This window comes from Oncorhynchus clarkii, chromosome 9, assembly GCF_045791955.1.
Source record: "Oncorhynchus clarkii lewisi isolate Uvic-CL-2024 chromosome 9, UVic_Ocla_1.0, whole genome shotgun sequence".
Lineage (NCBI taxonomy): Eukaryota > Metazoa > Chordata > Actinopteri > Salmoniformes > Salmonidae > Oncorhynchus > Oncorhynchus clarkii.
This window is the reverse complement of record NC_092155.1, coordinates 7,756,594-7,784,336: the sequence shown is the minus strand read 5'-3', so window position 1 is coordinate 7,784,336 and position 27,743 is coordinate 7,756,594. Positions and strand designations below refer to the sequence as shown.

At 47.1% G+C, this 27,743-nt stretch overlaps 2 protein-coding genes across 2 annotated transcripts in view; one reads left to right on the top strand and one right to left on the bottom strand.

Moving 5' to 3' along the window:
• The window catches only part of LOC139415809 (leucine-rich repeat and fibronectin type-III domain-containing protein 4-like), a 31,736-nt gene extending 13,210 nt beyond the window's left edge, over window positions 1–18,526 (bottom strand). Inside the window, exons 1-4 of the mRNA XM_071163916.1 lie at window positions 17,739–18,526; window positions 14,002–14,172; window positions 12,859–13,020; window positions 11,007–11,678 (exon numbers count right to left, since the gene is read on the bottom strand). Coding sequence (XP_071020017.1) covers window positions 11,007–11,678; window positions 12,859–13,020; window positions 14,002–14,172; window positions 17,739–18,517 — 1,784 coding nt within the window. The 5' untranslated portion in view covers window positions 18,518–18,526. The remainder of the gene's footprint in view (window positions 1–11,006; window positions 11,679–12,858; window positions 13,021–14,001; window positions 14,173–17,738) is intronic.
• LOC139415808 (pyruvate carboxylase, mitochondrial-like) overlaps window positions 1–27,743 on the top strand; it is a 403,045-nt gene that overhangs the window by 243,809 nt on the left and 131,493 nt on the right. The gene's annotated exons all lie outside the window — the stretch shown is intronic.

Genomic DNA, 27,743 nt, shown 5'->3' with positions numbered 1-27,743 from the left:
TCCCTGGCATGACTAGACCCAGCCTCATCTACACAGCCTCATCTACAGTACCATCCATGACTTATCCCAGCCTTATCTACACCACCATCTCTAGCCTGACTAGACCCAGCCTCCGATACCCCACCATCTCTTGCCTGACTAGACCCTGCTTCATCTACTGCACCTTCGCTGGCATGACTAGGCCCAGCCTCATCTACTGTACCATCTCTAGCCTGACTAGGCCCAGCCTTATCTACACCACCATCTCTAGCCTGACTATTCCCAGCCTCATCTACACCACCATCTCTACCCTGACTAGGCCCAGTCTCATCTACACCACCATCTCTAGCCTGACTAGGCCCAGCCTCATCTACGCCACCATCTCTAGCCTGACTAGGCCCAGCTCATCTACACCACCATCTATAACCTGACTAGACCCAGCCTTTATCTACACCACCATCCATAGCATGACTAGACCCAGCCTCATCTACACTACCATCTATAACATGACTAGACCCAGCCTTATCTACACCACCTTCCCTGGCATGACTAGGCCCAGCCTTATCTGCACCACCTTCCCTAGCCTGACTAGGCCCAGCCTTATCTACACCACCATCTCAAGCCTTTCTAGGCCCAGCTTCATCAACACCACCATCTCTAGCCTGACTAGGCCCAGCCTCATCTACACCACCATCTCTAGCCTGACTAGGCCCAGCCTCATCTAAACCACCTTCCCTTCCATGACTAGGCCCAGCCTCATCTACACCACCTTCCCTTCCATGTCTAGGCCCAGCCTCATCTACACCACCTTCCCTTCCATGACTAGGCCCAGCCTTATCTACACGACCAACTCTAGCCTGACTAGGCCCAGCCTAATCTACACCACCATCTCTAGCCTGACTAGGCCCAGCCTCATCTAAATCACCATCTCTAGCCTGACTAGGCCCAGCCTCATCTAAACCACCTTCCCTTCCATGACTAGGCCCAGCCTCATCTACACCACCTTCCCTTCCATGTCTAGGCCCAGCCTCATCTACACCACCTTCCCTTCCATGACTAGGCCCAGCCTTATCTACACCACCAACTCTAGCCTGACTAGGCCCAGCCTCATCTACACCACCATCTCTAGCCTGACTAGACCCAGCATCATCTACACCACCATCTATAACCTGACTAGACCCAGCCTCATCTACACCATGATCTTTGACCTGACTAGGCCCAGCCTCGTCTATACATCTATAACCTGACTAGACCCAGCCTCATCTACACCACCATCTATAACCTGACTAGACCCAGCCTCATCTACACCACCATCTATAACCTGACTAGGCCCAGCCTCATCTAAATCACCATCTCTAGCCTGACTAGGCCCAGCCTCATCTAAACCACCTTCCCTTCCATGACTAGGCCCAGCCTCATCTACACCACCTTCCCTTCCATGTCCAAGCCCAGCCTCATCTACACCACCTTCCCTTCCATGACTAGGCCCAGCCTTATCTACACCACCAACTCTAGCCTGACTAGGCCCAGCCTCATCTACACCACCATCTCTAGCCTGACTAGACCCAGCCTCATCTACACAACCATCTATAACGTGACAAGACCCAGCATCATCTACACCACCATCTATAACCTGACTAGACCCAGCCTCATCTACACCATGATCTTTGACCTAACTAGGCCCAGCCTCGTCTATACATCTATAACCTGACTAGACCCAGCCTCATCTACACCACCATCTATAACCTGACTAGACCCAGCCTCATCTACACCACCATCTATAACCTGACTAGACCCAGCCTCATCTACACCACCATCTATAACCTGACTAGACCCAGCCTCATCTACACCACCATCTATAACATGACTAGACCCAGTCTCATCTATAACCTGACTAGGCCCAGCCTCATCTATACCACCATCTCTAGCAGGACTAGACCCAGCCTCATCTACACCACCATCTCTAGCATGACTAGGCCCAGCCTTATCTACACCACCTTCCCTGGCATGACTAGGCCCAACCTCATCTACACTACCATCTCAAGCATGACTAGGCCCAGCCTCATCTACACCACCATCTCTAGCCTGACTAGGCCCATTCTCATCTACACCACCATCACTAGCATGACTAGGCCCAGCCTCATCTACACCACCATCTCTAGCATGACTAGACCCAGCCTCATCTACACCAACATCCATAGCATGACTAGACCCAGCCTCATCTACACCACCATCCATAGCATGACTAGGCCCAGCCTCATCTACACTACCATCCATAGCATGACTAGGCCCAGCCTCATCTACACCACCATCTCTAGCATGACTAGGCCCAGCCTCATCTACACTACCATCTATAACATGACTAGACCCAGCCTTATCTACACCACCTTCTCTGGCATGACTAGGCCCAGCCTCATCTACACCACCATCTCTAGCCTGACTAGGCCCAGCCTCATCTACACCACCATCTCTAGCCTGACTAGGCCCAGCCCCATCTACACCACCATCTCTAGCCTGACTAGGCCCAGCCTCATCTACACCACCAACTCTAGCATGACTAGGCCCAGCTTTATCTCCACCACCTTCCCTAGCCTGACTAGGCCCAGCCTTATCTACACCACCATCTCTAGCCTTTCTAGGCCCATCCTCATCTACACCACCATCTCTAGCCTGACTAGGCCCAGCCTCATCTACACCACCTTCCCTTCCATGACTAGGCCCAGCCTCATCTACACCACCATCCCTGGCATGACTAGGCCTAGCCTCATCTACACCACCTTCCCTGGCATGACTAGGCCCAGCCTCATCTACACCACCTTCCCTGGCATGACTAGGCCCAGCCTCATCTACACCACCTTCCCTGGCATGACTAGGCCCAGACTCATCTACACCATCATCCCTGGCATGACTAGGCCCAGCCTCATCTACACCACCATCCCTGGCATGACTAGGCCCAGCCTCATCTACACCACCTTCCATGACTAGGCCCAACCTCATCTACAGTACCATCCATGACTAGGCCCAGCCTCATCTACAGTAACATCCATGACTAGGCCCAGCCTCATCTACAGTACCATCCATGATTAGACCCAGCCTCATCTACACCACCATCCATGACTAGGCCCAGCCTCATCTACACCACCATCCATGACTAGGCCCAGCCTCATCTTCAGTACCATCCATGACTAGGCCCAGCCTCATCTACACCACCATCCCTGGCATGACTAGACCCAGCCTCATCTACACCACCATCTCTAGCATGGTTAGGCCCAGCCTCATCTACACCACCATCCCTGGCATGACTAGGCCCAGACTCATCTACACCATCATCCCTGGCATGACTAGGCCCAGCCTCATCTACACCACCATCCCTGGCATGACTAGGCCCAGCCTCATCTACACCACCTTCCATGACTAGGCCCAACCTCATCTACAGTACCATCCATGACTAGGCCCAGCCTCATCTACAGTAACATCCATGACTAGGCCCAGCCTCATCTACAGTACCATCCATGATTAGACCCAGCCTCATCTACACCACCATCCATGACTAGGCCCAGCCTCATCTACACCACCATCCATGACTAGGCCCAGCCTCATCTTCAGTACCATCCATGACTAGGCCCAGCCTCATCTACACCACCATCCCTGGCATGACTAGACCCAGCCTCATCTACACCACCATCTCTAGCATGATTAGGCCCAGCCTCATCTACACCACCATCCCTGGCATGACTAGACCCAGCCTCATCTACAGTACCTTCTCTAGCATCTCCTTATCCCCTGCACTTTGACCTCAATTTCCCTCACTGGTGCTTGTACCCTCACCTTGTCTACGGGCTTTATGTGGGCACGCAAAGCTCTTATGCCCCAAATCCCCACACTCAAAACACCGTAGACTATCTGTGCTGGCAAACCCTGCACAGATCCCCTACCAATGGCTCGCTTTTAAAATGCACATTTAGCTGTTGCTCATTGTTGTTCAGAAAAATAAAGACTTGCCTCCGGAACGAAACAACGTGCTTAACGGCATCTGCCTGAAAGCCTGCTGACAATACACAGTACACTAGCAAACTTACCAAAACAACTCAGCTCTTTCCTGATTTGATCCTCCGTAATAAACGGAGGCAAATTTGCAACTACCACTGTTGTCGAAGGGGTAGAGAGAGGTGAAATTGACACCAACACTCCCCTTTCAAATATTCCTCTAGCAATTAGCCTACCAACCAAATTTGCTCTTTTCAAGAACACAACCACAGCTTTGTTCATTCTAGAAGCAGAATGTATAAGTTCAGTTCCTACCTGTTCACCGACTGCAAGCTGAACCTCCTCTACTTTAACTCCATTCTCAGGAACACACCTGAATCCATGCCGTATCGACAGCGTCTCCTCCGCCGATAGGATTTTGCTTGTGCTTAGCTCCATTATTCTGAAAAACCCTACAGTCCTTAACGATGACAAGCATACCCATAACATGATGCAGCCACCACTATGCTTGAAGATATGTAGAGTGGTACTCAGTAATATGTTGTATTGGATTTGCCACATCTTTTGCAGTATTTTTTGCAGTATTACTTTAGTGTCTTGTTGCTAACAGGATGAACGTTTTGGAATATGTTCCTTCCACTCTGTCAATTAGGTTAGTATTGTGGAGTAACTACAATGTTGATAGATACTCCATCCTCAGTTTTTTCCTATCGCAGCCATTAAACCCTGTTACTATTTTAATGTCACCGTTGGTCTCATGGTGAAATCCCTAAAAGCCCTGCTTTTATTTCCTCACACTCACAACCATAAGCCATTTTCTGTATTTAGCTATTAACTTGTAAATAATGATCTTGTTGTGAGTTTATTTTCCTGTAATAATGAAGACAAATGAGCTAAAGTGAAGATGTTGTCGACTATATGATATGGTTGTTATTGGAACTGGTCAACCAGCTAACTTAACATCAGCTAGCTAACAAGCTAAAAAAAAAGATCCAAAACATTGTTTAGAAAGTTACTGTTAGTTGACTGGTTTGCTAGATTGACTTAAACTGAATACATTTATAAACAGATGAGTTTATTGGTTATCACCAGACAACAGAATGTTCATGATGTCATTCAGCCTGTCATATTCTGATGTCGGACGACAACAGAATGTTCATGATGTCATTCAGACTGTCATTTTTTGATGTCGGACGACAACAGAATGTTCATGATGTCATTCAGACTGTCATATTCTGATGTCAGACAACAACAGAATGTTCATGATGTCATTCACACTGTCATATTCTGATGTCAGACGACAACAGAATGTTCATTATGTCATTCAGACTGTCATTTTCTGATGTCAGACGACAACAGAATGTTCCTGATGTCACTGCGACAACTGTCTATGTCCATAGACGTAGTATAAACCAGCTTTTAGTCTGGAAATCTTTGGTTGTTTAGTACATGACCTCACATGTGAATCCTTAAAGAGATGGGAGAGGCTAACGCTTAAGAGGCTGTGAACGAAGAGCTCTCCAGTAGGTGTGTACCAAATTATTCAAGAGTGATTGGAGAGGTAGAGAGAGAGGGATAGAGAGAGCGAGAGAGAGCGGGAGAGAGGGATAGAGAGAGAAAGAGAGAGAGAGAGGGAGAGAGAGCAAGAGAAAGAGAGAGAGAGAAATAAGTGACCTGGAACACTAACTCATAATATTCAACTACTCACAACTAACTCTGCCTCAGATAAATGGAGGGAGAGAGAGAGAGAGAGAGAGGTAAAGAGGACAAACAAGGTAGAGAGAGATTGAAAATTAAGTATGAGACTCGTGACATTAACAAATAGAGAGCGAGGGAGACGGAGAGGGAGAAAAAGAGGGATGACATTGAAAAAGAGAGAGATGGAGACGCAGAGAGTTGTGATGAATATAATGATACTGTATAGAGTGATCAAGCTGTAAAAAGAAAAATCCAATTGTAAAACGAAATGGGAATGAGAAAAGAGGGATGATTACGTCGGAAGAGGTTAAGAGGGATGAAGAAACAGAGGGAGGAGAGGGGGGGTCATTTTGTACTGCGACTGAAGTAGGATTTGATGAACCTCAAGGTCCCAGTGAAGTAGATTGACATTTATTTTGATGAATCTTGCCCTTGACGCAGAGCTACAGAGTCATCAAATCTGAATTTAAACCTAACCTTAACAACACTGATAACCCTAATGGCTAACCCTAGCCTTAAATTAAGACCAAAAAACAAATATTTATTTTCATACATTTATTTACGAAGTAGACAATTGTGACTTTGCAGAAGGCCCATCTAGCGGAAATCGCCTAGTTCTGCCTCCAGGACAAGATTCATCACAATAAACATCAATCTGCCCCAGTGAAAGGATGAGTTCCACATCAACCTGGCCCAGTGAAAGGCTGAGTTCCACATAAACCTGGCCCAGTGAAATACTGAGTTCCACATCAACCTGGCCCAGTGAAAGGCTGAGTTCCAAATCAATCTGGCCCAGGGAAAGGCTGAGTTCCAAATCAACCTGGCCCAGTGAAAGGTTGAGTTCCACATCAACCTGCCCCAGTGAAAGGCTAAGTTCCAAATCAACCTGGCCCAGGGAAAGGCTGAGTTCCAAATCAACCTGGCCCAGTGAAAGATTGAGTTCCATATCAACCTGGACCAGTGAAAGGCTGAGTTCCAAATCAATCTGGCCCAGGGAAAGGCTGAGTTCCAAATCAACCTGGCCCAGTGAAAGGTTGAGTTCCACATCAACCTGCCCCAGTGAAAGGCTGAGTTCCAAATCAACCTGGCCCAGTGAAAGGCTGAGTTCCAAATCAACCTGACCCAGTGAAAGGCTGAGTTCCAAATCAACCTGACCCAGTGAAAGGCTGATTTTCAAATCAACCTGACCCAGTGAAAGGCTGATTTTCAAATCAACCTGACCCAGTGAAAGTCTGAGTTCCAAATCAACCTGACCCAGTGAAAGGCTGAGTTCCAAATCAACCTGACCCAGTGAAAGGCGGAGCTCCGAATCAACCTGGCCCAGTGAAAGGCTGAGCTCTAAATGGCACACTACGGTATTCCTGTCGACCAGGACCCATAGGGGATAGGTTGCCATAGGGATGCATCCATAGTGAAAGCCTGGAGTCAATACCAGAGCCGTTTGTAAGACACACAGCTGCCTTTTCAAAAAAAATGCCAATCATCCATTTTCCATTGAATTGAGAAGTGATATATTATAGAATGAGTAACATATAAGCCAATGAATACCCGTCATATAAGTATACTACATACCAGTGTGTATATATTATGTATGCAGTATCTTCAGAGAGTACCCCATAATGTCAAAGTGGAATTATGCTTTTCCCCCAAAAAAATCTACAAATTACTTAAACATTGAAAAGCTAAAAATGTCTTGAGTCAATAAAGTATTCGACCCCGTTGTTATGGAAACGCCCCTAAATACTACGTTCAGGAGTAAAAAAAATGTGCTTAACAAGCATGGACTCACTGTGTGTTCAATAATAGTGTTTAACGTGCTTTTTATTAAATGACTACCTCATCTCTGTATCCCACACATATAATTATCTATAAGATCCCTCAATCAAACACAGATTCAACCACAAAGACCAGTTACCTCGCAAAGCAGGGCACCTATTGGTAGCTAGGGAGCCAGCCAGCTAAAGTTAGCTAGAGAGCCAGCCAGCTACCGTTAGCTAGAGAGCCAGCCAGCTAACGTTAGCTAGAGAGCCAGCCAGCTAAAGTTATCTAGGGAGCCAGCCAGCTAACGTTAGCTAGGGAGCCAGCCAGCTAAAGTTATCTAGGGAGCCAGCCAGCTAACGTTAGCTAGGGAGCCAGCCAGCTACCGTTAGCTAGAGAGCCAGCCAGCTAAAGTTAGCTAGAGAGCCAGCCAGCTACCGTTAGCTAGAGAGCCAGCCAGCTAAAGTTAGCTAGAGAGCCAGCCAGCTAACGTTAGCTAGGGAGCCAGCCAGCTAAAGTTAGCTAGAGAGCCAGCCAGCTACCGTTAGCTAGAGAGCCAGCCAGCTAAAGTTAGCTAGAGAGCCAGCCAGCTACCGTTAGCTAGAGAGCCAGCCAGCTAAAGTTAGCTAGTGAGCCAGCCAGCTACCGTTAGCTAGAGAGCCAGCCAGCTAAAGTTAGCTAGGGAGCCAGCCAGCTACCGTTAGCTAGAGAGCCAGCCAGCTAAAGTTAGCTAGTGAGCCAGCCAGCTACCGTTAGCTAGAGAGCCAGCCAGCTAAAGTTAGCTAGGGAGCCAGCCAGCTACCGTTAGCTAGAGAGCCAGCCAGCTAACGTTAGCTAGAGAGCCAGCCAGCTAACGTTACCTAGGGAGCCAGCCAGCTAACGTTAGCTAGGGAGCCAGCCAGCCAGCTACCGTTAGCTAGAGAGCCAGCCAGCTAAAGTTAGCTAGGGAGCCAGCCAGCTAACGTTAGCTAGAGAGCCAGACAGCTACCGTTAGCTAGAGAGCCAGCCAGCTAACGTTAGCTAGAGAGCCAGCCAGCTAAAGTTATCTAGGGAGCCAGCCAGTTAACGTTATCTAGGGAGCCAGCCAGCTAACGTTAGCTATAGAGCCAGCCAGCTAACGTTAGCTAGGGAGCCAGCCAGCTAACTTTAGCTAGGGAGCCATCCAGCTAACGTTATCTAGGGAGCCAGCCAGCTACCGTTACCTAGGGAGCCAGCTAGCTACCGTTGCCTAGGGAGCCAGCCAGCTAACGTTAGCTAGAGAGCCAGCCAGCTAACGTTAGCTAGAGAGCCAGCCAGCTAACGTTAGCTAGGGAGCCAGCCAGCTAACGTTAGCTAGCTGGCTCCCTGGCTAGTTAAACAAAATTAGAAACCTGTAATATGTAGTTGGCTATATATTACTACACAGATTATAAATGTAAATGCCTCTCATGTGAAGTAGTGACGTGCGACATAGTTTCCAGAAACGAGTCACATATATGTTCTACTTATACACTATATAAACAAAAGTATGTGGACAAATCTGGGTTTAGCGGAGCCGAGACAATGCTACCTGCCCGAATGCATTGTGCCCACTGTAAAGTTTGGTGGAGGAAGAATAACGGCCTGGGGCTGTTTTTCATGGTTCGGGCTACGTCCCTTAGTTCCATGTAAAGGGAGATCTTAACGCTACAGCATACAATGACATTCTAGACGATTCTGTATTTCCAACTTTGTGGCAACAGTTTGGGGAAGGCCCTATCCTACTTCAGCATGACAATGCCCCCAGTGCAAAATGTGATGTCCTTACAGAAATGGTTTGTCGAGAAGAACTTGACTGGCCTGCACAGAGCCCTGACCTCAACCCCATCAAACATCTTTGGGATGAATTGGAAGGCTGATTGCGAACCAGGCCTAATCTCCCAACATCAGTGCCCAACCTCACGAAAGTTATTGTGGCTGAATGGAAGCAAGTCCCCACAACAATGTTCCAACATCTAGTGGAAAGTCTTCTCAGAAGAGTGGAGGCTGTAATAGCAACAAAGGGGGGGGGGGGGGCAACCGTCGCTGGACCAGACAGGACTGGCAAAAAGTGCTCTTCACTGACGAGTCACGGTTTTGTCTCACATGGGGTGATGGTCAGATTCACATTTATCGTCGAAGGAATGAGCATTACAATGCTCATTTCTTCGACGATAAATGTGAGGCCTGTACTCTGGAGCGGGATCGATTTGGAGGTGGAGGGTCCGTCATGGTCTGGGGCGGTGTGTCACAGCATCATCGGACTGAGCTTGTTGTCATTGCAGACAATCTCAACGCTGTGCGTTACAGGGAAGACATCCTCCTCCTCATGTGGTACCCTTCCTGCAGGCTCATCCTGACATGACACTCCAGCATGACAATGCCACCAACCATACTGTTTGTTCTGTGCGTGATTTCCTGCAAGACAGGAATGTCAGTGTTCTGCCATGGCCAGCGAAGAGCCCAGATCTCAATCCCATTGAGCACGTCTGGGACCTGTTGGATTGGAGGTGAGGGCTAAGCCCCCCCCCCCCCCCCCCCCCACCCTGCAAATCTGGTGCAGTCCATGAGGAGGAGATGCACTGCGGTACTTAATGCAGCTGGTGGCCACACCAGATACTGTTACTTTTGATTTTGACCCACTATTCCATTTCTGTTAGTCACATGTCTGTGGAACTTGTTCAGTTCAGGGCAGGAGAAACAGAGGATAGGAGCGAGAGAGAGTGTAAGAGAGAGAGAGACAGAGAGAGGCAGAGAGAGAGAGACCGAGCGAGAGAGAGAGAGACAGAGAGAGTGTGAAAGAGAGAGAGACAGAGAAAGGAAAGAGAGAACATGGCAGTTACTTCCTCTTATGTCTATAATTGTTCATTGTTCATTCTCTCCCTATTCCCTCCTCTATCTCTCATCTCTCTCCCCACCTGACCTCTCTCTCTCTCTATCTCTCTCTTTCTCTCTGTCTCTCTCTCTCTCTGTCTCTCTCGCTCTCCTCCCTACCGCTATCTCCCAAGTGTATCTGTCTCTCTGATAGGTTGTAACATAATATGTATTGACTCTGTAGTTTAAACCCATCCTTCAGACTCCATTACCCATGGTCCCTTGAGGGTCTCCCTGTCAAAATCTCTTCCTTCCTTATTCTCTCCACTCCGGCCTCTTTTCTCTCTGTGCCTGTATCCCACATACGACCATCTCATAATGTCAGGTGTAGTATAGAGGTCATAGGTCAGGTGTGTCAGGTGTATGGTTGTATAGAGGTCAGAGGTCAGTGATGTCAGGTGTATGGTTATATAGAGGTCAGAGGTTAGTGATGCCAGGTGTATGGTTGTATAGAGGTCAGAGGTTAGTGATGTTAGGTGTATGGTTGTATAGAGGTCAGAGGTTAGTGATGTCAGGTGTATGGTTGTATAGAGGTTAGTGAGGACAGGTGTATGGTTGTATAGAGGTCAGGTGTGTGGGGGGTGAACTCTGGTATAATTATAGACTCACCTGTACACCAGCGTCTCCTCAGCTGTACAGGTGAGGGGTAGATGAATTAGGTGTATAGAGGTCAGGTGTGTGTGGGGCGAACTCCGGTATAATTATAGACTCACCTGTACACCAGCGCCTCGTCGGCTGTGCAGTTGTACTGTATCTGAAACATCCACACCAGGTAAGCTCCGGCCGATCGGCCGAGGTCCCATCTCACCTGGGCTGAGGTAGAAGTGACTCCTTGTATCCCTACAATCCTCTCTCCTTCCTCCATCCTAGTCCCTCCGTCCTCCTCCTCCTCCTCCACCTCCTCACCCCCCTCTCCCTCTTCTCCTTTCCTCTCCTCCCTTTCTCTCACATTTACACCATTGACTCCGGAATTCCCGCTTTTCCCGGTGGTGATGTCCGAAGAACCCGGAATATTCCCATTGGAATTCCCAGTGTTCCCGGTAACCGTCACATTCCCGTTCCTGTGCGGCAACGGAACGATCTTTAGATCCACCGTCGCGGTAGCTTCCCCCGCTGCGTTTATCGCTATGCACGTGTACGCTCCGTCGTCCCTAGCAACCGTAACTAAGAGATCCAACGTTCCGTTCCGGTACGATGTCGCGCGGCTGGAATTCGCCACAATCCGATCGCCGGGTGAGACAAAATGGATGACGGGTTCGGGGTCGCCGATGGCTCTGCATTTCAGGGTTGCCCTTTGACCTTCCAGAACCCAGAGCTTGTGGCTGTGTCTGGTGATGAGGGGCGGTTCACAGGTGAACTCCTCCTCAGGGATGGACCAGAAATACCTGGACAGGTGAGATGGAGAGAGAGAGGAAAAATCAAGACAATGTACGAGGTCAGTGCTGAACAAATATCTTTTCGATGGAAGCAAGCATAAGAAACACAAGATGTTAATCACACTGTAAGACAGTTTCTCATCTCAAATCAGCGGGCATCATTAACCTCAAGGTTAGAGAGGTGGGCTGATGACCGGATGGTTGCCTGTGGGGAAATCTGCAGAGAGGCATCCTGGAGCCGGAGGGTTTACTGGCCTCAATATCTCCATATCCTACCTACCACTGTTGAATCAGAGTATCCTACCCTACCACTGTTGAATCAGAGTATCCTACCTACCACCGTTGAATCAGAGTTTCCTACCCTACCACCGTTGAATCAGAGTATCCTACCCTACCACTGTTGAATCAGAGTATCCTACCCTACCAATGTTGAATCAGAGTATCCTACCCTACCACTGTTGAATCAGAGTATCCTACCCTACAACCGTTGAATCAGAGTATCCTACCCTACAACCGTTGAATCAGAGTATCCTACCCTACAACCGTTGAATCAGAGTATCCTACCCTACCAATGTTGAATCAGAGTATCCTACCCTACCACTGTTGAATCAGAGTATCCTACCCTACAACCGTTGAATCAGAGTATCCTACCCTACAACCGTTGAATCAGAGTATCCTACCCTACAACCGTTGAATCAGAGTATCCTACCCTACCACTGTTGAATCAGAGTATCCTACCCTACCACCGTTGAATCAGAGTATCCTACCCTACAACCGTTGAATCAGAGTATCCTACCCTACAACCGTTGAATCAGAGTATCCTACCCTACCACTGTTGAATCAGAGTATCCTACCCTACCACTGTTGAATCAGAGTATCCTGCCCACCACCGTTGAATCAGAATATCCTACCCTACAACCGTTGAATCAGAGTATCCTACCTACCACCGTTGAATCAGAGTATCCTACCTACCACTGTTGAATCAGAGTATCCTACCCTACCACTGTTGAATCAGAGTATCCTACCCTACCACTGTTGAATCAGAGTATCCTACCCTACCACCGTTGAATCAGAGTATCCTGCCCACCACCGTTGTATCCAAGTATGCTTTTATTATTTTTCAGCAATGTTGTGGTATAAGAGCGATCATTCATATAATTATTGTATAATTAATTATTGTCGTGGTTACCTGCCGGCCAGCTGAGGGGGCGTGGCGCACGTCTCCATGTCGTCCTCTCGGACCAGCCGCCGTAACCATAGCAACTCACAGTTACAGTGTAGCGGGTTCCCTCCGAAGTTCAGGCTGATGACGCTGTTGTAGGGAGTGGGACTGATGGCTCCCGTCTGAGACCTGGGAGAGGAGAGAGAGAGAGAGAGAGAGAGAGAGAGAGAGAGACAGAGAGACAGAGAGAGAGAGAACACAATGAATAGACATTCCATTGGTGGAGTGTTGCGCTTGCAGAGTTTGATTCCCGATGGAGACACCAATGCAAGAATAAATGCACTTACTTATCAAGTCACTTTGGATGAAAGAGATTTGCATTAAAAAGTGTCTGCTTAATGGCATGTATTAAAATGATAATTTATTAATGAATTTGGTGAGAACAGGAGTTTATATTCTGACCCAGGAGCCAGTTTTTCAATAACCTGGGACTTGAACCATACAACTTCCTGTTACCTACCTGGCAGACGGGGGATCCAGGCGGTAGGGTCCTCAGGTTGTCGGAGGTCATGTCTGGGCGAGCCAGCCTGTACAGCTCTCTAACCTCTGACCTCTGACCTCCATCTTAGAGCTACGGTATCTACCTAGCTAACATAGGGTGCAGAGCCTGTTGGAGGTCATGTCTGGGCGAGCCAGCCTGTACAGCTCTCTAACCTCTGACCTCTGACCTCCATCTTAGAGCTACGGTATCTACCTAGCTAACATAGGGTGCAGAGCCTGTTGGAGGTCATGTCTGGGCGAGCCAGTTTGTACAGCTCTCTAACCTCTGACCTCCATCTTAGAGCTACGGTATCTACCTAGCTAACATATGGTGCAGAGCCTGTTGGAGGTCATGTCTGGGCGAGCCAGCTTGTACAGCTCTCTAACCTCTGACCTCCATCTTAGAGCTACGGTATCTACCTAGCTAACATAGGGTGCAGAGCCTGTTGGACCTCACATCCAGGCGAGCCAGCTTGTACAGCTCTCTAACCTCTGACCTCTGACCTCCAGCCAGCTTGTACAGCTCTCTAACCCCTGACCCCTGACCTCCAGCCAGCTTGTACAGCTCTCTAACTTCTAGGACAGGCTAGCTGGGCGTTTACGGTATACAGTATAATAATTGTATCTTACCTTGCAAACAGGGGATCAGGTGGCAGGGTCCTCAGCCTATTGGAGGTCATGTCCAGGCGAGCCAGCTTGTACAGTTCTCCAAAGGATCCCTCTGCGATGTGGTCTATCAGATTATGATCCAGGTTCAGGGTGTGTAGACTGGCCATGTTCTGGATCGACTCCCACGGGACCCTACCGTAGCGGAGGGAGAGGTTATTAACATTCATATGTTGTTCATAACCACTACATAGATGTTCAGAGTGTGGAGACTGGCTGTGTTCTAGATAGACTCTCATGGAACCCTGTGAATGGTTTATTAAATCCTTATTAGCATTCGTATGGTGTTTATAAGCACTACACATCACTACATAAAGGCTACGTAGAGTCACCAGGTCATGGTCGCTGTTCCACTCCTCCATTACCAACGCGACGCCGGCGTGTTTGTGCTAGAGGTCTTCACGGGTCCAACAGTCCCCGAAGTTCAGAGATCCACACTTGGACCCGAGTGGTGTCTGGAACATGACCCCGGGATATCTCTCTCTCTGGGGAGAGTCCTAAGCTTCTCTTCCTTTTGTATCCTTTATATACCACCCTTCATCCCACTACAGCTTGCTTCTGAAACCAGGCAGGGTTGGTTCTGGTTGGTTCCTGGATGGGAGACCAGATGCTGCTGGAAGTGGTGTTGGAGGGGGCCAGTAGGAGGCACTCTTTCCTCTGGTCTACAAAAAATATCCCAATGCCCCAGGACAGTGATTGGGGACACTGCCCTGTGTAGGGTGCCGTCTTTCGGATGGGACGTTAAACGGTTGTCCTGACTCTCTGCGGTCATTAAAAGATCCCATGGCACTTATCGTAAGAGATGGGGTGTTAACCCCGGTGTCCTGGCTAAATTCCCAATCTGGCCCACAAACCATCACGGTCACCTAATAATCTCCAGTTTAAAGTTGGCTCATTCATCCCCCTCCTCTCCCCTGTAACTATTCCCCAGGTCGTTGCTGCAAATGAGAACGTGTTCTCAGTCAACTTACCTGGTAAAATAACGGATAAATAAAATAATAAATAAATACACATATAGGATATACATATTTTATATTAATATCATACAGTTGACCCCTGAACCTATAGGCCTATACATAGAATGCCCTGATGCATTTAGTGCTCAACTCTCCAACAGCTAAACCCTGAGGTGAATAATGATTGTTTTCTGAAAATATAAACCAAGTAAAAAACAATAACAAATAAAACGATAAAGTTTTGAATATGTGTCACATCGAAACAACAAATAATTGTGTAATTTGTTACAGGCAGTTTTTAACAACACGTAACTCTGGATAATTGATCTCTCATTTATTGATGGCCGAGCCCAGAGGTTTCTTTCTTTCTCTCGGATCTGAACGGGTCTCTCAGATCCGAACCAGCACGTGTCTGTTTGGGTTTGTCAAAACGGGTCTGACTGTCCTCGGGTCCATTCGGGAACGGCTCTGTGTTTAATAATATATTTTTTAATGCGTATCTGGTCGGGTGGGAATGCCACGGATCCATTTCGGAAAGGTTCCATCTTTCTGGACCAGTGAAGACCTCTAGTTTTGAGTACCACTGCTGGGTTGTTGCCAGCATTGGATTCCTCTATGTCCTCAGCATCCACTGATATCAACCATTAGTCTGTGTAATTAACGGGACCTGAGCAAAAGCAGTTTTTGTGCGACAAAGGCGGATCCCTAAAACAGTTCTTCTCACAAAAAAAACGTCTGTAAAGTCAGACCGGTTGGTGCTTCAATCTAAAATGACCCATCCATGAAACGCTGAGACTTTCATGAAACACGTTCTGCTCTGTGGCCTCACAAACCACACAAGAGTCGTTAGAAGGTAAGGGTTTATGTTTACATAGAAATCCCAGGGCATAGTGTCTATAATACTGTAATGAGTTCACATATTTACTGTCATAAACTCCAAACTCCCACACAGTGGTCACTGACGACTTGAATATTGATTTTCCACTGAGCAAACTATTTCTGTGGTAACAGCATTCTTACAAATTCATTTTTTTTTAAATTCGGTTTTATGCTCTACTGACCTTGTTTTTTTAATGAATATAACAGTTGTGTTGTTTTCTACTGGTTTTCCTGAAAATAACACGATAAGGCTAAATATGAGTGCAGAGCAAGCAGACGAATGAAAGTCGTGAATTTTAACTTAACTTTTCTTGATTTTAACTGGGAGATTTAACATGTGGAGACTGGTCACATCCTGAGACTGATATTAACATGTGGAGACTGGTCACATCCTGAGACTGATATTAACATGTGGAGACTGGTCACATCCTGAGACTGATATTAACGTGTGGAGACTGGTCACATCCTGAGACTGATATTAACATGTGGAGACTGGTCACATCCTGAGACTGATATTAACATGTGGAGACTGGTCACATCCTGAGACTGATATTAACATGTGGAGACTGGTCACATCCTGAGACTGATATTAACATGTGGAGACCATGTGGAGACTGGTCACATCCTGAGACTGATATTAACATGTGGAGACTGGTCACATCCTGGTCACATCCTGAGACTGATATTAACATGTGGAGACTGGTCACATCCTGAGACTGATATTAACATGTGGAGACTGGTCACATCCTGAGACTGATATTAACATGTGGAGACTGGTCACATCCTGAGACTGATATTAACATGTGGAGACTGAGACTGATATTAACGTGTGGAGACTGGTCACATCCTGAGACTGATATTAACATGTGGAGACTGGTCATGTCCTGAGACTGATATTAACATGTGGAGACCGGTCACATCCTGAGACTGATATTAACATGTGGAGACTGGTCACATCCTGAGACTGATATTAACATGTGGAGACTGGTCACATCCTGAGACTGATATTAACATGTGGAGACTGGTCACGTCCTGAGATAATCTTCAGAACACACTAATGAAGGTTCAACAAGCCACAACACACTAATGAAGGTTCAACAAGCCACAACACACTAATGAAGGTTCAACAAGCCACAACACACTAATGAAGGTTCAACAAGCCACAACACACTAATGAAGGTTCAACAAGCCACAACACACTAATGAAGGTTCAACAAGCCACAACACACTAATGAAGGTTCAACAAGCCACAGCACACTAATGGAGTTTCAACAAGCCACAACACACTAATGAAGGTTCAACAAGCCACAACACACTAATGAAGGTTCAACAAGCCACAACACACTAATGAAGGTTCAAACTGACCAGAACAGAAGATGGGACACTGATCAGAACAGAAGGTGGGAAACTGACCAGAACAGAAGGTGTGACACTGACCAGAACAGAAGGTGGGACACTGACCAGAACAGAAGGTGTGACACTGACCAGAACAGAAGGTGGGACACTGACCAGAACAGAAGGTGGGACACTGACCAGAACAGAAGGTGGGACACTGACCAGAACAGAAGGTGGGACACTGACCAGAACAGAAGGTGGGACACTGACCAGAACAGAAGGTGTGACACTGACCAGAACAGAAGGTGGGACACTGACCAGAACAGAAGGTGGAACACTGACCAGAACAGAAGGTGGGAAACTGACCAGAACAGAAGGTGTGACACTGACCAGAACAGAAGGTGGAACACTGACCAGAACAGAAGGTGGGAAACTGACCAGAACAGAAGGTGTGACACTGACCAGAACAGAAGGTGGGACACTGACCAGAACAGAAGGTGGGACACTGACCAGAACAGAAGCAATACTGACCTTCGGAGGTTGTTGTATGAGATATCCAGGTCCTCCAGCGTCAGCAGGAAATCATCGAATGCTTCTGCCGACACCCTCGTCAGCTGGTTACCGTTGACGATGAGGTGCTGTAGATTAACCATTCCCACAAGGTCTCTCGGCCCCAGCGTCGTCAAGCGGTTACCGTCCAAATGCAAACTTCGCAAACTCTCTAGATCGGAGAACGCCATTGGTCGGATGGAGTGGATAGTGTTCCGGGACAGAGTCAAATCAACCAATCCGGTCATGTTGGCAAAGTCCGACCCACCTACTTCCGTGATGTAGTTATCAGCCAATCGGAGCTCGACAGTTCGCCGATCGACATTCGGTGGAACGAATAGGAGACCTTTATCTGCACAGAGCGTGCTCAGAGAGTCTGACAGGTTCCGACAGACGCAGTGGAATGGACACACCGCAACCACGTCCCACATCTCTCCTGCACCAATCAGAGAGGGCAACAGGCAGCAGCATGTGACCAGTGTCAGCCAATGGAGGGCCGGAAAAGCAGGAGATGGGCAAACACAGCGAATGAGATGTGTGGAAAGGGTAGGGTTGGGAGGGGTTTCCGGGGAACACAGAATGAGATGCGAGGAGAATGATGGAGGAAGGGATTGGGGAAGTCTTTCACTGTCATTCTGAAGTGTGATTGAAGGAGTGATGGAGGAGAGGATGGAATGTTCTGTCCTTCTCTGTGGGTGTAGGTGTGTGTGGGGTGATGGGTGTCGTCTTCGGGTGGGGTGGTGGGGTGGGGGGTCTGGCATGGTAATTTTGAGAATTATCCGCAGCCCTAAAAGAGTGAGAGAGAAACAGAAAGACAGAGAGAGAGAGCGAGAGAGTGAGACAGAGAGAGACACAGAGAAACAGCGAGAGAGAGAGAGACACAGAGAGACAGAGACACAGAGAGAAAGAAACAGAGACCGAGAGAGAAAGACAGAGAGAGAAGGGGGAGGTGGGGAGAAAAGTTACAGATTATTTTTTTAACTGTTACAGATTAATTTTGCACGTTGTTTGGATAGTATTATGTAGGAGTGTATTTGTGGCTGTGCCTACAGTTGAAGTCAGAAGTTTACATACACCTTAGCCAAATACATTTCAATTAAGTTTTTCACAATTCCTGACATTTAATCCTAGTTAAAAATTCCCTGTTTTAGGTCAGTTAGGATTCACCACTTTATTTTAAGAATGTGAAATGTCAGAATAATAGTAGAGAGAATGATTTATTTCAGCTTTTATTTATTTCATCACATTCCCAGTGGGTCAGAAGTTTACATATACTCAATTAGTATTTGGTAGCATTGCCTTTAAATTGTTTAACTTGGGTCAAACGGTTCAGGTAACCTTCCACATGCTTCCCACAATAAGTTGGGTGAATTTTGGCCCATTCCTCCTGACAGAGCTGGTGTAACTGAGTCAGGTTTGTAGGCCTCCTTGCACGCACACACTTTTTCAGTTCTGCCCACAAATTTTCTATAGGATTGAGGTCAGGGCTTTGTGATGGCCACTCCAATACCTTGACTTTGTTGTCCTTAAGCCATTTTGCCACCACTTTGGAAGTATGCTTGGGGTCATTGTCCATTTGGAAGACCCATTTGCGACCAAGCTTTAACTTCCAGACTGATGTCTTGAGATGTTGCTTCAATATATCCAGATAATTTTCCAACCTCATGATGCCATCTATCTTGTGAAGTGCACCAGTCCCTCCTGCAGCAAAACACCCCCACAACATGATGCTGCCACCCCCGTGCTTCACGGATGGGATGGTGTTCTTCGGCTAGCAATCATCCCCCTTTTTCCTCCAAACATAACAATGGTCATTATGGCCAAACAGTTCTATTTTTGTTTCATCAGACCAGAGGACATTTCTCCAAAAAGTACGATGTTTGTCCCCATGTTCAGTTGCAAACCCTAGTCTGTATTTTTTTATGGCGGTTTTGGAGCAGTGTCTTCTTCCTTGATGAACAGCCTTTCAGGTTATGTCGATATTTGAACTCGTTTTACTGTGGATATAGATACTTTTGTACCTGTTTCCTCCAGTATCTTCACAACGTCCTTTGCTGTTGTTCTGGGATTGATTTGCACTTTTCTCATCAAAGTACGTTCATCTCTAGGAGACAGAACACGTCTCCTTCCTGAGCGGTATGACGGCTGCGTGGTCCCATGGTGTTTATACTTGCATACTGTTATTTGTACTGATGAATGTGGAACCTTGAGGCGTTTGGAAATTGCTCCCAAGGATGAACCAGACTTGTGGCGGTCTACAATTTTGTTTCTGAGGACTTGGCTGATTTCTTTTGATATTCCCATGATGTCAAGCAAAGAGGCATTGAGTTTGAAGGTAGGCCTTGAAATACCTAAGTGTTTGTAAACTTCTGACTTCAACAAGACTGTGTGTGTGTATCAAGACTGTGTGCGTATCAAGACTGTGTGTAACCAGACTGTGTGTGTATCCAGACTGTGTGTGTATCCAGACTGTGTGTGTATCCAGACTGTGTGTGTATCCAGACTGTGTGTGTATCAAGACTGTGTGTGTAACCAGACTGTGTGTAACCAGACTGTGTGTGTATCCAGACTGTGTGTGTATCCAGACTGTGTGTGTATCCAGACTGTGTGTGTGTATCAAGACTGTGTGTGTAACCAGACTGTGTGTGTGTATCAAGACTGTGTGTAACCAGACTGTGTGTGTGTCCAGACTGTGTGTGTATCCAGACTGTGTGTGTGTATCAAGACTGTGTGTGTATCCAGACTGTGTGTGTATCAATACTGTGTGTGTAACCAGACTGTGTGTGTATCAAGACTGTGTGTGTATCCAGACTGTGTGTGTATCCAGACTGTGTGTGTAACCAGACTGTGTGTATCAAGACTGTGTGTAACCAGACTGTGTGTGTGTATCAAGACTGTGTGTGTAACCAGACTGTGTGTGTATCCAGACTGTGTGTGTGTATCAAGACTGTGTGTGTATCCAGACTGTGTGTGTGTATCAAGACTGTGTGTAACCAGACTGTGTGTGTATCAAGACTGTGTGTAACCAGACTGTGTGTGTGTATCAAGACTGTGTGTGTAACCAGACTGTGTGTGTATCCAGACTGTGTGTGTATCAAGACTGTGTGTGTAACCAGACTGTGTGTGTAACCAAACTGTGTGTGTGTATCAAGACTGTGTGTGTGTAACCAGACTGTGTGTGTAACCAGACTGTGTGTGTATCCAGACTGTGTGTGTGTATCAAGACTGTGTGTGTATCCAGACTGTGTGTGTATCAAGACTGTGTGTGTAACCAGACTGTGTGTGTATCCAGACTGTGTGTGTAACCAGACTGTGTGTGTATCAAGACTGTGTGTAACCAGACTGTGTGTGTATCAACACTGTGTGTAACCAGACTGTGTGTGTATCCAGACTGTGTGTGTGTATCAAGACTGTGTGTGTATCCAGACTGTGTGTGTATCCAGACTGTGTGTGTATCCAGACTGTGTGTGTAACCAGACTGTGTGTGTATCAAGACTGTGTGTAACCAGACTGTGTGTGTGTATCAAGACTGTGTGTGTAACCAGACTGTGTGTGTATCCAGACTGTGTGTGTGTATCAAGACTGTGTGTGTATCCAGACTGTGTGTGTAACCAGACTGTGTGTGTGTATCAAGACTGTGTGTGTAACCAGACTGTGTGTGTATCCAGACTGTGTGTGTAACCAGACTGTGTGTGTGTATCAAGACTGTGTGTGTATCCAGACTGTGTGTGTGTATCAAGACTGTGTGTGTAACCAGACTGTGTGTGTATCCAGACTGTGTGTGTGTATCAAGACTGTGTGTGTATCCAGACTGTGTGTGTGTATCAAGACTGTGTGTGTAACCAGACTGTGTGTGTATCCAGACTGTGTGTGTAACCAGACTATGTGTGTATCAAGACTGTGTGTAACCAGACTGTGTGTGTATCAAGACTGTGTGTAACCAGACTATGTGTGTGTATCAAGACTGTGTGTGTAACCAGACTGTGTGTGTATCCAGACTGTGTGTGTGTATCAAGGCTGTGTGTGTATCCAGACTGTGTGTGTAACCAGACTGTGTGTGTGTATCAAGACTGTGTGTGTAACCAGACTGTGTGTGTATCCAGACTGTGTGTGTAACCAGACTGTGTGTGTGTATCAAGACTGTGTGTGTATCCAGACTGTGTGTGTAACAAGACTGTGTGTGTAACCAGACTGTGTGTGTAACCAGACTGTGTGTGTATCAAGACTGTGTGTGTAACCAGACTGTGTGTGTATCCAGACTGTGTGTGTAACCAGACTGTGTGTGTATCCAGACTGTGTGTGTAACCAGACTGTGTGTGTATCCAGACTGTGTGTGTAACCAGACTGTGTGTGTAACCAGACTGTGTGTGTAACCAGACTGTGTGTGTAACCAGACTGTGTGTGTGTAACCAGACTGTGTGTGTAACCAGACTGTGTGTGTATCCAGACTGTGTGTGTAACCAGACTGTGTGTGTAACCAGACTGTGTGTGTATCCAGACTGTGTGTGTATCCAGACTGTGTGTGTATCCAGACTGTGTGTGTAACCAGACTGTGTGTGTGTATCCAGACTGTGTGTGTATCCAGCCTGTGTGTATCCAGACTGTGTGTGTATCCAGACTGTGTGTGTATCCAGACTGTGTGTGTATCCAGACTGTGTGTGTATCCAGACTGTGTGTGTAACCAGACTGTGTGTGTGTAACCAGACTGTGTGTGTATCCAGACTGTGTGTGTGTATCCAGACTGTGTGTGTAACCAGACTGTGTGTGTAACCAGACTGTGTGTGTAACTGTGTGTGTAACCAGACTGTGTGTGTATCCAGACTGTGTGTGTAACCAGACTGTGTGTGTATCCAGACTGTGTGTGTGTATCTGTGTGTGTAACCAGACTGTGTGTGTAACCAGACTGTGTGTGTGACTGTGTGTGTATCCAGACTGTGTGTGTATCCAGACTGTGTGTGTATCCAGACTGTGTGTGTATCCAGACTGTGTGTGTAACCAGACTGTGTGTGTATCCAGACTGTGTGTGTAACCAGACTGTGTGTGTAACCAGACTGTGTGTGTATCCAGACTGTGTGTGTATCCAGACTGTGTGTGTAACCAGACTGTGTGTGTGTAACCAGACTGTGTGTGTAACCAGACTGTGTGTGTGTATGTGTGTGTAACCAGACTGTGTGTGTATCCAGACTGTGTGTATCCAGACTGTGTGTGTATCCAGACTGTGTGTGTATCCAGACTGTGTGTGTAACCAGACTGTGTGTGTAACCAGACTGTGTGTGTAACCAGACTGTGTGTGTGTAACCAGACTGTGTGTGTATCCAGACTGTGTGTGTAACCAGACTGTGTGTGTGTAACCAGACTGTGTGTGTATGTGTGTGTATCCAGACTGTGTGTGTATCCAGACCAGACTGTGTGTGTAACCAGACTGTGTGTGTATCCAGACTGTGTGTGTAACCAGACTGTGTGTGTATCCAGACTGTGTGTGTAACCAGACTGTGTGTGTATCCAGACTGTGTGTGTAACCAGACTGTGTGTGTAACCAGACTGTGTGTGTATCCAGACTGTGTGTGTATCCAGACTGTGTGTGTATCCAGACTGTGTGTGTATCCAGACTGTGTGTGTATCCAGACTGTGTGTGTATCCAGACTGTGTGTGTATCCAGACTGTGTGTGTATCCAGACTGTGTGTGTATCCAGACTGTGTGTGTATCCAGACTGTGTGTGTAACCAGACTGTGTGTGTAACCAGACTGTGTGTGTATCCAGACTGTGTGTGTATCCAGACTGTGTGTGTGTATCCAGACTGTGTGTGTATCCAGACTGTGTGTGTATCCAGACTGTGTGTGTATCCAGACTGTGTGTGTATCCAGACTGTGTGTGTAACCAGACTGTGTGTGTATCCAGACTGTGTGTGTAACCAGACTGTGTGTGTATCCAGACTGTGTGTGTAACCAGACTGTGTGTGTATCCAGACTGTGTGTGTAACCAGACTGTGTGTGTATCCAGACTGTGTGTGTATCCAGACTGTGTGTGTAACCAGACTGTGTGTGTATCCAGACTGTGTGTGTAACCAGACTGTGTGTGTAACCAGACTGTGTGTGTAACCAGACTGTGTGTGTATCCAGACTGTGTGTGTAACCAGACTGTGTGTGTATCCAGACTGTGTGTGTATCCAGACTGTGTGTGTATCCAGACTGTGTGTGTATCCAGACTGTGTGTGTATCCAGACTGTGTGTGTATCCAGACTGTGTGTGTAACCAGACTGTGTGTGTAACCAGACTGTGTGTGTATCCAGACTGTGTGTGTGTATCCAGACTGTGTGTGTATCCAGACTGTGTGTGTATCCAGACTGTGTGTGTATCCAGACTGTGTGTGTATCCAGACTGTGTGTGTATCCAGACTGTGTGTGTATCCAGACTGTGTGTGTATCCAGACTGTGTGTGTAACCAGACTGTGTGTGTAACCAGACTGTGTGTGTATCCAGACTGTGTGTGTATCCAGACTGTGTGTGTAACCAGACTGTGTGTGTATCCAGACTGTGTGTGTATCCAGACTGTGTGTGTATCCAGACTGTGTGTGTATCCAGACTGTGTGTGTAACCAGACTGTGTGTGTATCCAGACTGTGTGTGTAACCAGACTGTGTGTGTATCCAGACTGTGTGTGTATCCAGACTGTGTGTGTAACCAGACTGTGTGTGTAATCCAGACTGTGTGTGTAACCAGACTGTGTGTGTAACCAGACTGTGTGTGTATCCAGACTGTGTGTGTAACCAGACTGTGTGTGTATCCAGACTGTGTGTTATACCAGACTGTGTGTGTAACCAGACTGTGTGTGTATCCAGACTGTGTGTGTAACCAGACTGTGTGTGTATCCAGACTGTGTGTGTATCCAGACTGTGTGTGTAACCAGACTGTGTGTGTATCCTGTGTGTGTATCCAGACTGTGTGTGTAACCAGACTGTGTGTGTATCCAGACTGTGTGTGTAACTGTGTGTGTAACCAGACTGTGTGTGTATCAACCAGACTGTGTGTGTAACCAGACTGTGTGTGTAACCAGACTGTGTGTGTATCCAGACTGTGTGTGTATCCAGACTGTGTGTGTATCCAGACTGTGTGTGTATCCAGACTGTGTGTGTAACCAGACTGTGTGTGTAACCAGACTGTGTGTGTATCCAGACTGTGTGTGTAACCAGACTGTGTGTGTATCCAGACTGTGTGTGTAACCAGACTGTGTGTGTATCCAGACTGTGTGTGTATCCAGACTGTGTGTGTATCCAGACTGTGTGTGTAACCAGACTGTGTGTGTATCCAGACTGTGTGTGTAACCAGACTGTGTGTGTATCCAGACTGTGTGTGTAACCAGACTGTGTGTGTATCCAGACTGTGTGTGTATCCAGACTGTGTGTTTAACCAGACTGTGTGTGTATCCAGACTGTGTGTGTATCCAGACTGTGTGTGTATCCAGACTGTGTGTGTATGTGTGTGTATCCAGACTGTGTGTGTATCCAGACTGTGTGTATCCAGACTGTGTGTGTATCCAGACTGTGTGTAACCAGACTGTGTGTGTAACCAGACTGTGTGTGTATCCAGACTGTGTGTGTAACCAGACTGTGTGTGTGTATCCAGACTGTGTGTGTATCCAGACTGTGTGTGTATCCAGACTGTGTGTGTATCCAGACTGTGTGTGTGTATCCAGACTGTGTGTGTAACCAGACTGTGTGTGTATCCAGACTGTGTGTGTAACCAGACTGTGTGTGTATCCAGACTGTGTGTGTAACCAGACTGTGTGTGTATCCAGACTGTGTGTGTACCAGACTGTGTGTGTAACCAGACTGTGTGTGTATCCAGACTGTGTGTAACCAGACTGTGTGTGTAACCAGACTGTGTGTGTAACCAGACTGTGTGTGTAACCAGACTGTGTGTGTAACCAGACTGTGTGTGTGTAACCAGACTGTGTGTGTAACCAGACTGTGTGTGTGTAACCAGACTGTGTGTGTAACCAGACTGTGTGTTTAACCAGACTGTGTGTTTAACCAGACTGTGTGTGTAACCAGACTGTGTGTGTATCCAGACTGTGTGTGTATCCAGACTGTGTGTGTATCCAGACTGTGTGTGTATCCAGACTGTGTGTATCCAGACTGTGTGTGTGTAACCAGACTGTGTGTGTATCCAGACTGTGTGTGTAACCAGACTGTGTGTGTATCCAGACTGTGTGTGTATCCAGACTGTGTGTGTATCCAGACTGTGTGTATCCAGACTGTGTGTGTAACCAGACTGTGTGTGTATCCAGACTGTGTGTGTATCCAGACTGTGTGTGTATCCAGACTGTGTGTGTATCCAGACTGTGTGTGTAACCAGACTGTGTGTGTATCCAGACTGTGTGTGTATCCAGACTGTGTGTGTATCCAGACTGTGTGTGTATCCAGACTGTGTGTGTATCCAGACTGTGTGTGTATCCAGACTGTGTGTGTAACCAGACTGTGTGTGTAACCAGACTGTGTGTGTATCCAGACTGTGTGTGTATCCAGACTGTGTGTGTAACCAGACTGTGTGTGTGTAACCAGACTGTGTGTGTATCCAGACTGTGTGTGTAACCAGACTGTGTGTGTATCCAGACTGTGTGTGTAACCAGACTGTGTGTGTATCCAGACTGTGTGTGTAACCAGACTGTGTGTGTATCCAGACTGTGTGTGTAACCAGACTGTGTGTGTATCAACACTGTGTGTAACCAGACTGTGTGTGTAACCAGACTGTGTGTGTGTATCCAGACTGTGTGTGTATCCAGACTGTGTGTATCCAGACTGTGTGTGTATCAACACTGTGTGTAACCAGACTGTGTGTGTAACCAGACTGTGTGTGTGTATCCAGACTGTGTGTGTATCCAGACTGTGTGTGTATCCAGACTGTGTGTGTATCCAGACTGTGTGTGTAACCAGACTGTGTGTGTATCCAGACTGTGTGTGTAACCAGACTGTGTGTGTATCCAGACTGTGTGTGTAACCAGACTGTGTGTGTATCAACACTGTGTGTAACCAGACTGTGTGTGTAACCAGACTGTGTGTGTGTATCCAGACTGTGTGTGTATCCAGACTGTGTGTATCCAGACTGTGTGTGTATCCAGACTGTGTGTGTATCCAGACTGTGTGTGTATCCAGACTGTGTGTGTATCCAGACTGTGTGTGTATCCAGACTGTGTGTGTAACCAGACTGTGTGTGTAACCAGACTGTGTGTGTATCCAGACTGTGTGTGTAACCAGACTGTGTGTGTGTATCCAGACTGTGTGTGTATCCAGACTGTGTGTGTATCCAGACTGTGTGTGTATCCAGACTGTGTGTGTGTATCCAGACTGTGTGTGTAACCAGACTGTGTGTGTATCCAGACTGTGTGTGTAACCAGACTGTGTGTGTATCCAGACTGTGTGTGTAACCAGACTGTGTGTGTATCCAGACTGTGTGTAACCAGACTGTGTGTGTAACCAGACTGTGTGTGTATCCAGACTGTGTGTAACCAGACTGTGTGTGTAACCAGACTGTGTGTGTAACCAGACTGTGTGTGTAACCAGACTGTGTGTGTAACCAGACTGTGTGTGTGTAACCAGACTGTGTGTGTAACCAGACTGTGTGTTTAACCAGACTGTGTGTTTAACCAGACTGTGTGTGTAACCAGACTGTGTGTGTATCCAGACTGTGTGTGTATCCAGACTGTGTGTGTATCCAGACTGTGTGTGTATCCAGACTGTGTGTATCCAGACTGTGTGTGTGTAACCAGACTGTGTGTGTATCCAGACTGTGTGTGTAACCAGACTGTGTGTGTATCCAGACTGTGTGTGTATCCAGACTGTGTGTGTATCCAGACTGTGTGTATCCAGACTGTGTGTGTAACCAGACTGTGTGTGTATCCAGACTGTGTGTGTATCCAGACTGTGTGTGTATCCAGACTGTGTGTATCCAGACTGTGTGTGTAACCAGACTGTGTGTGTATCCAGACTGTG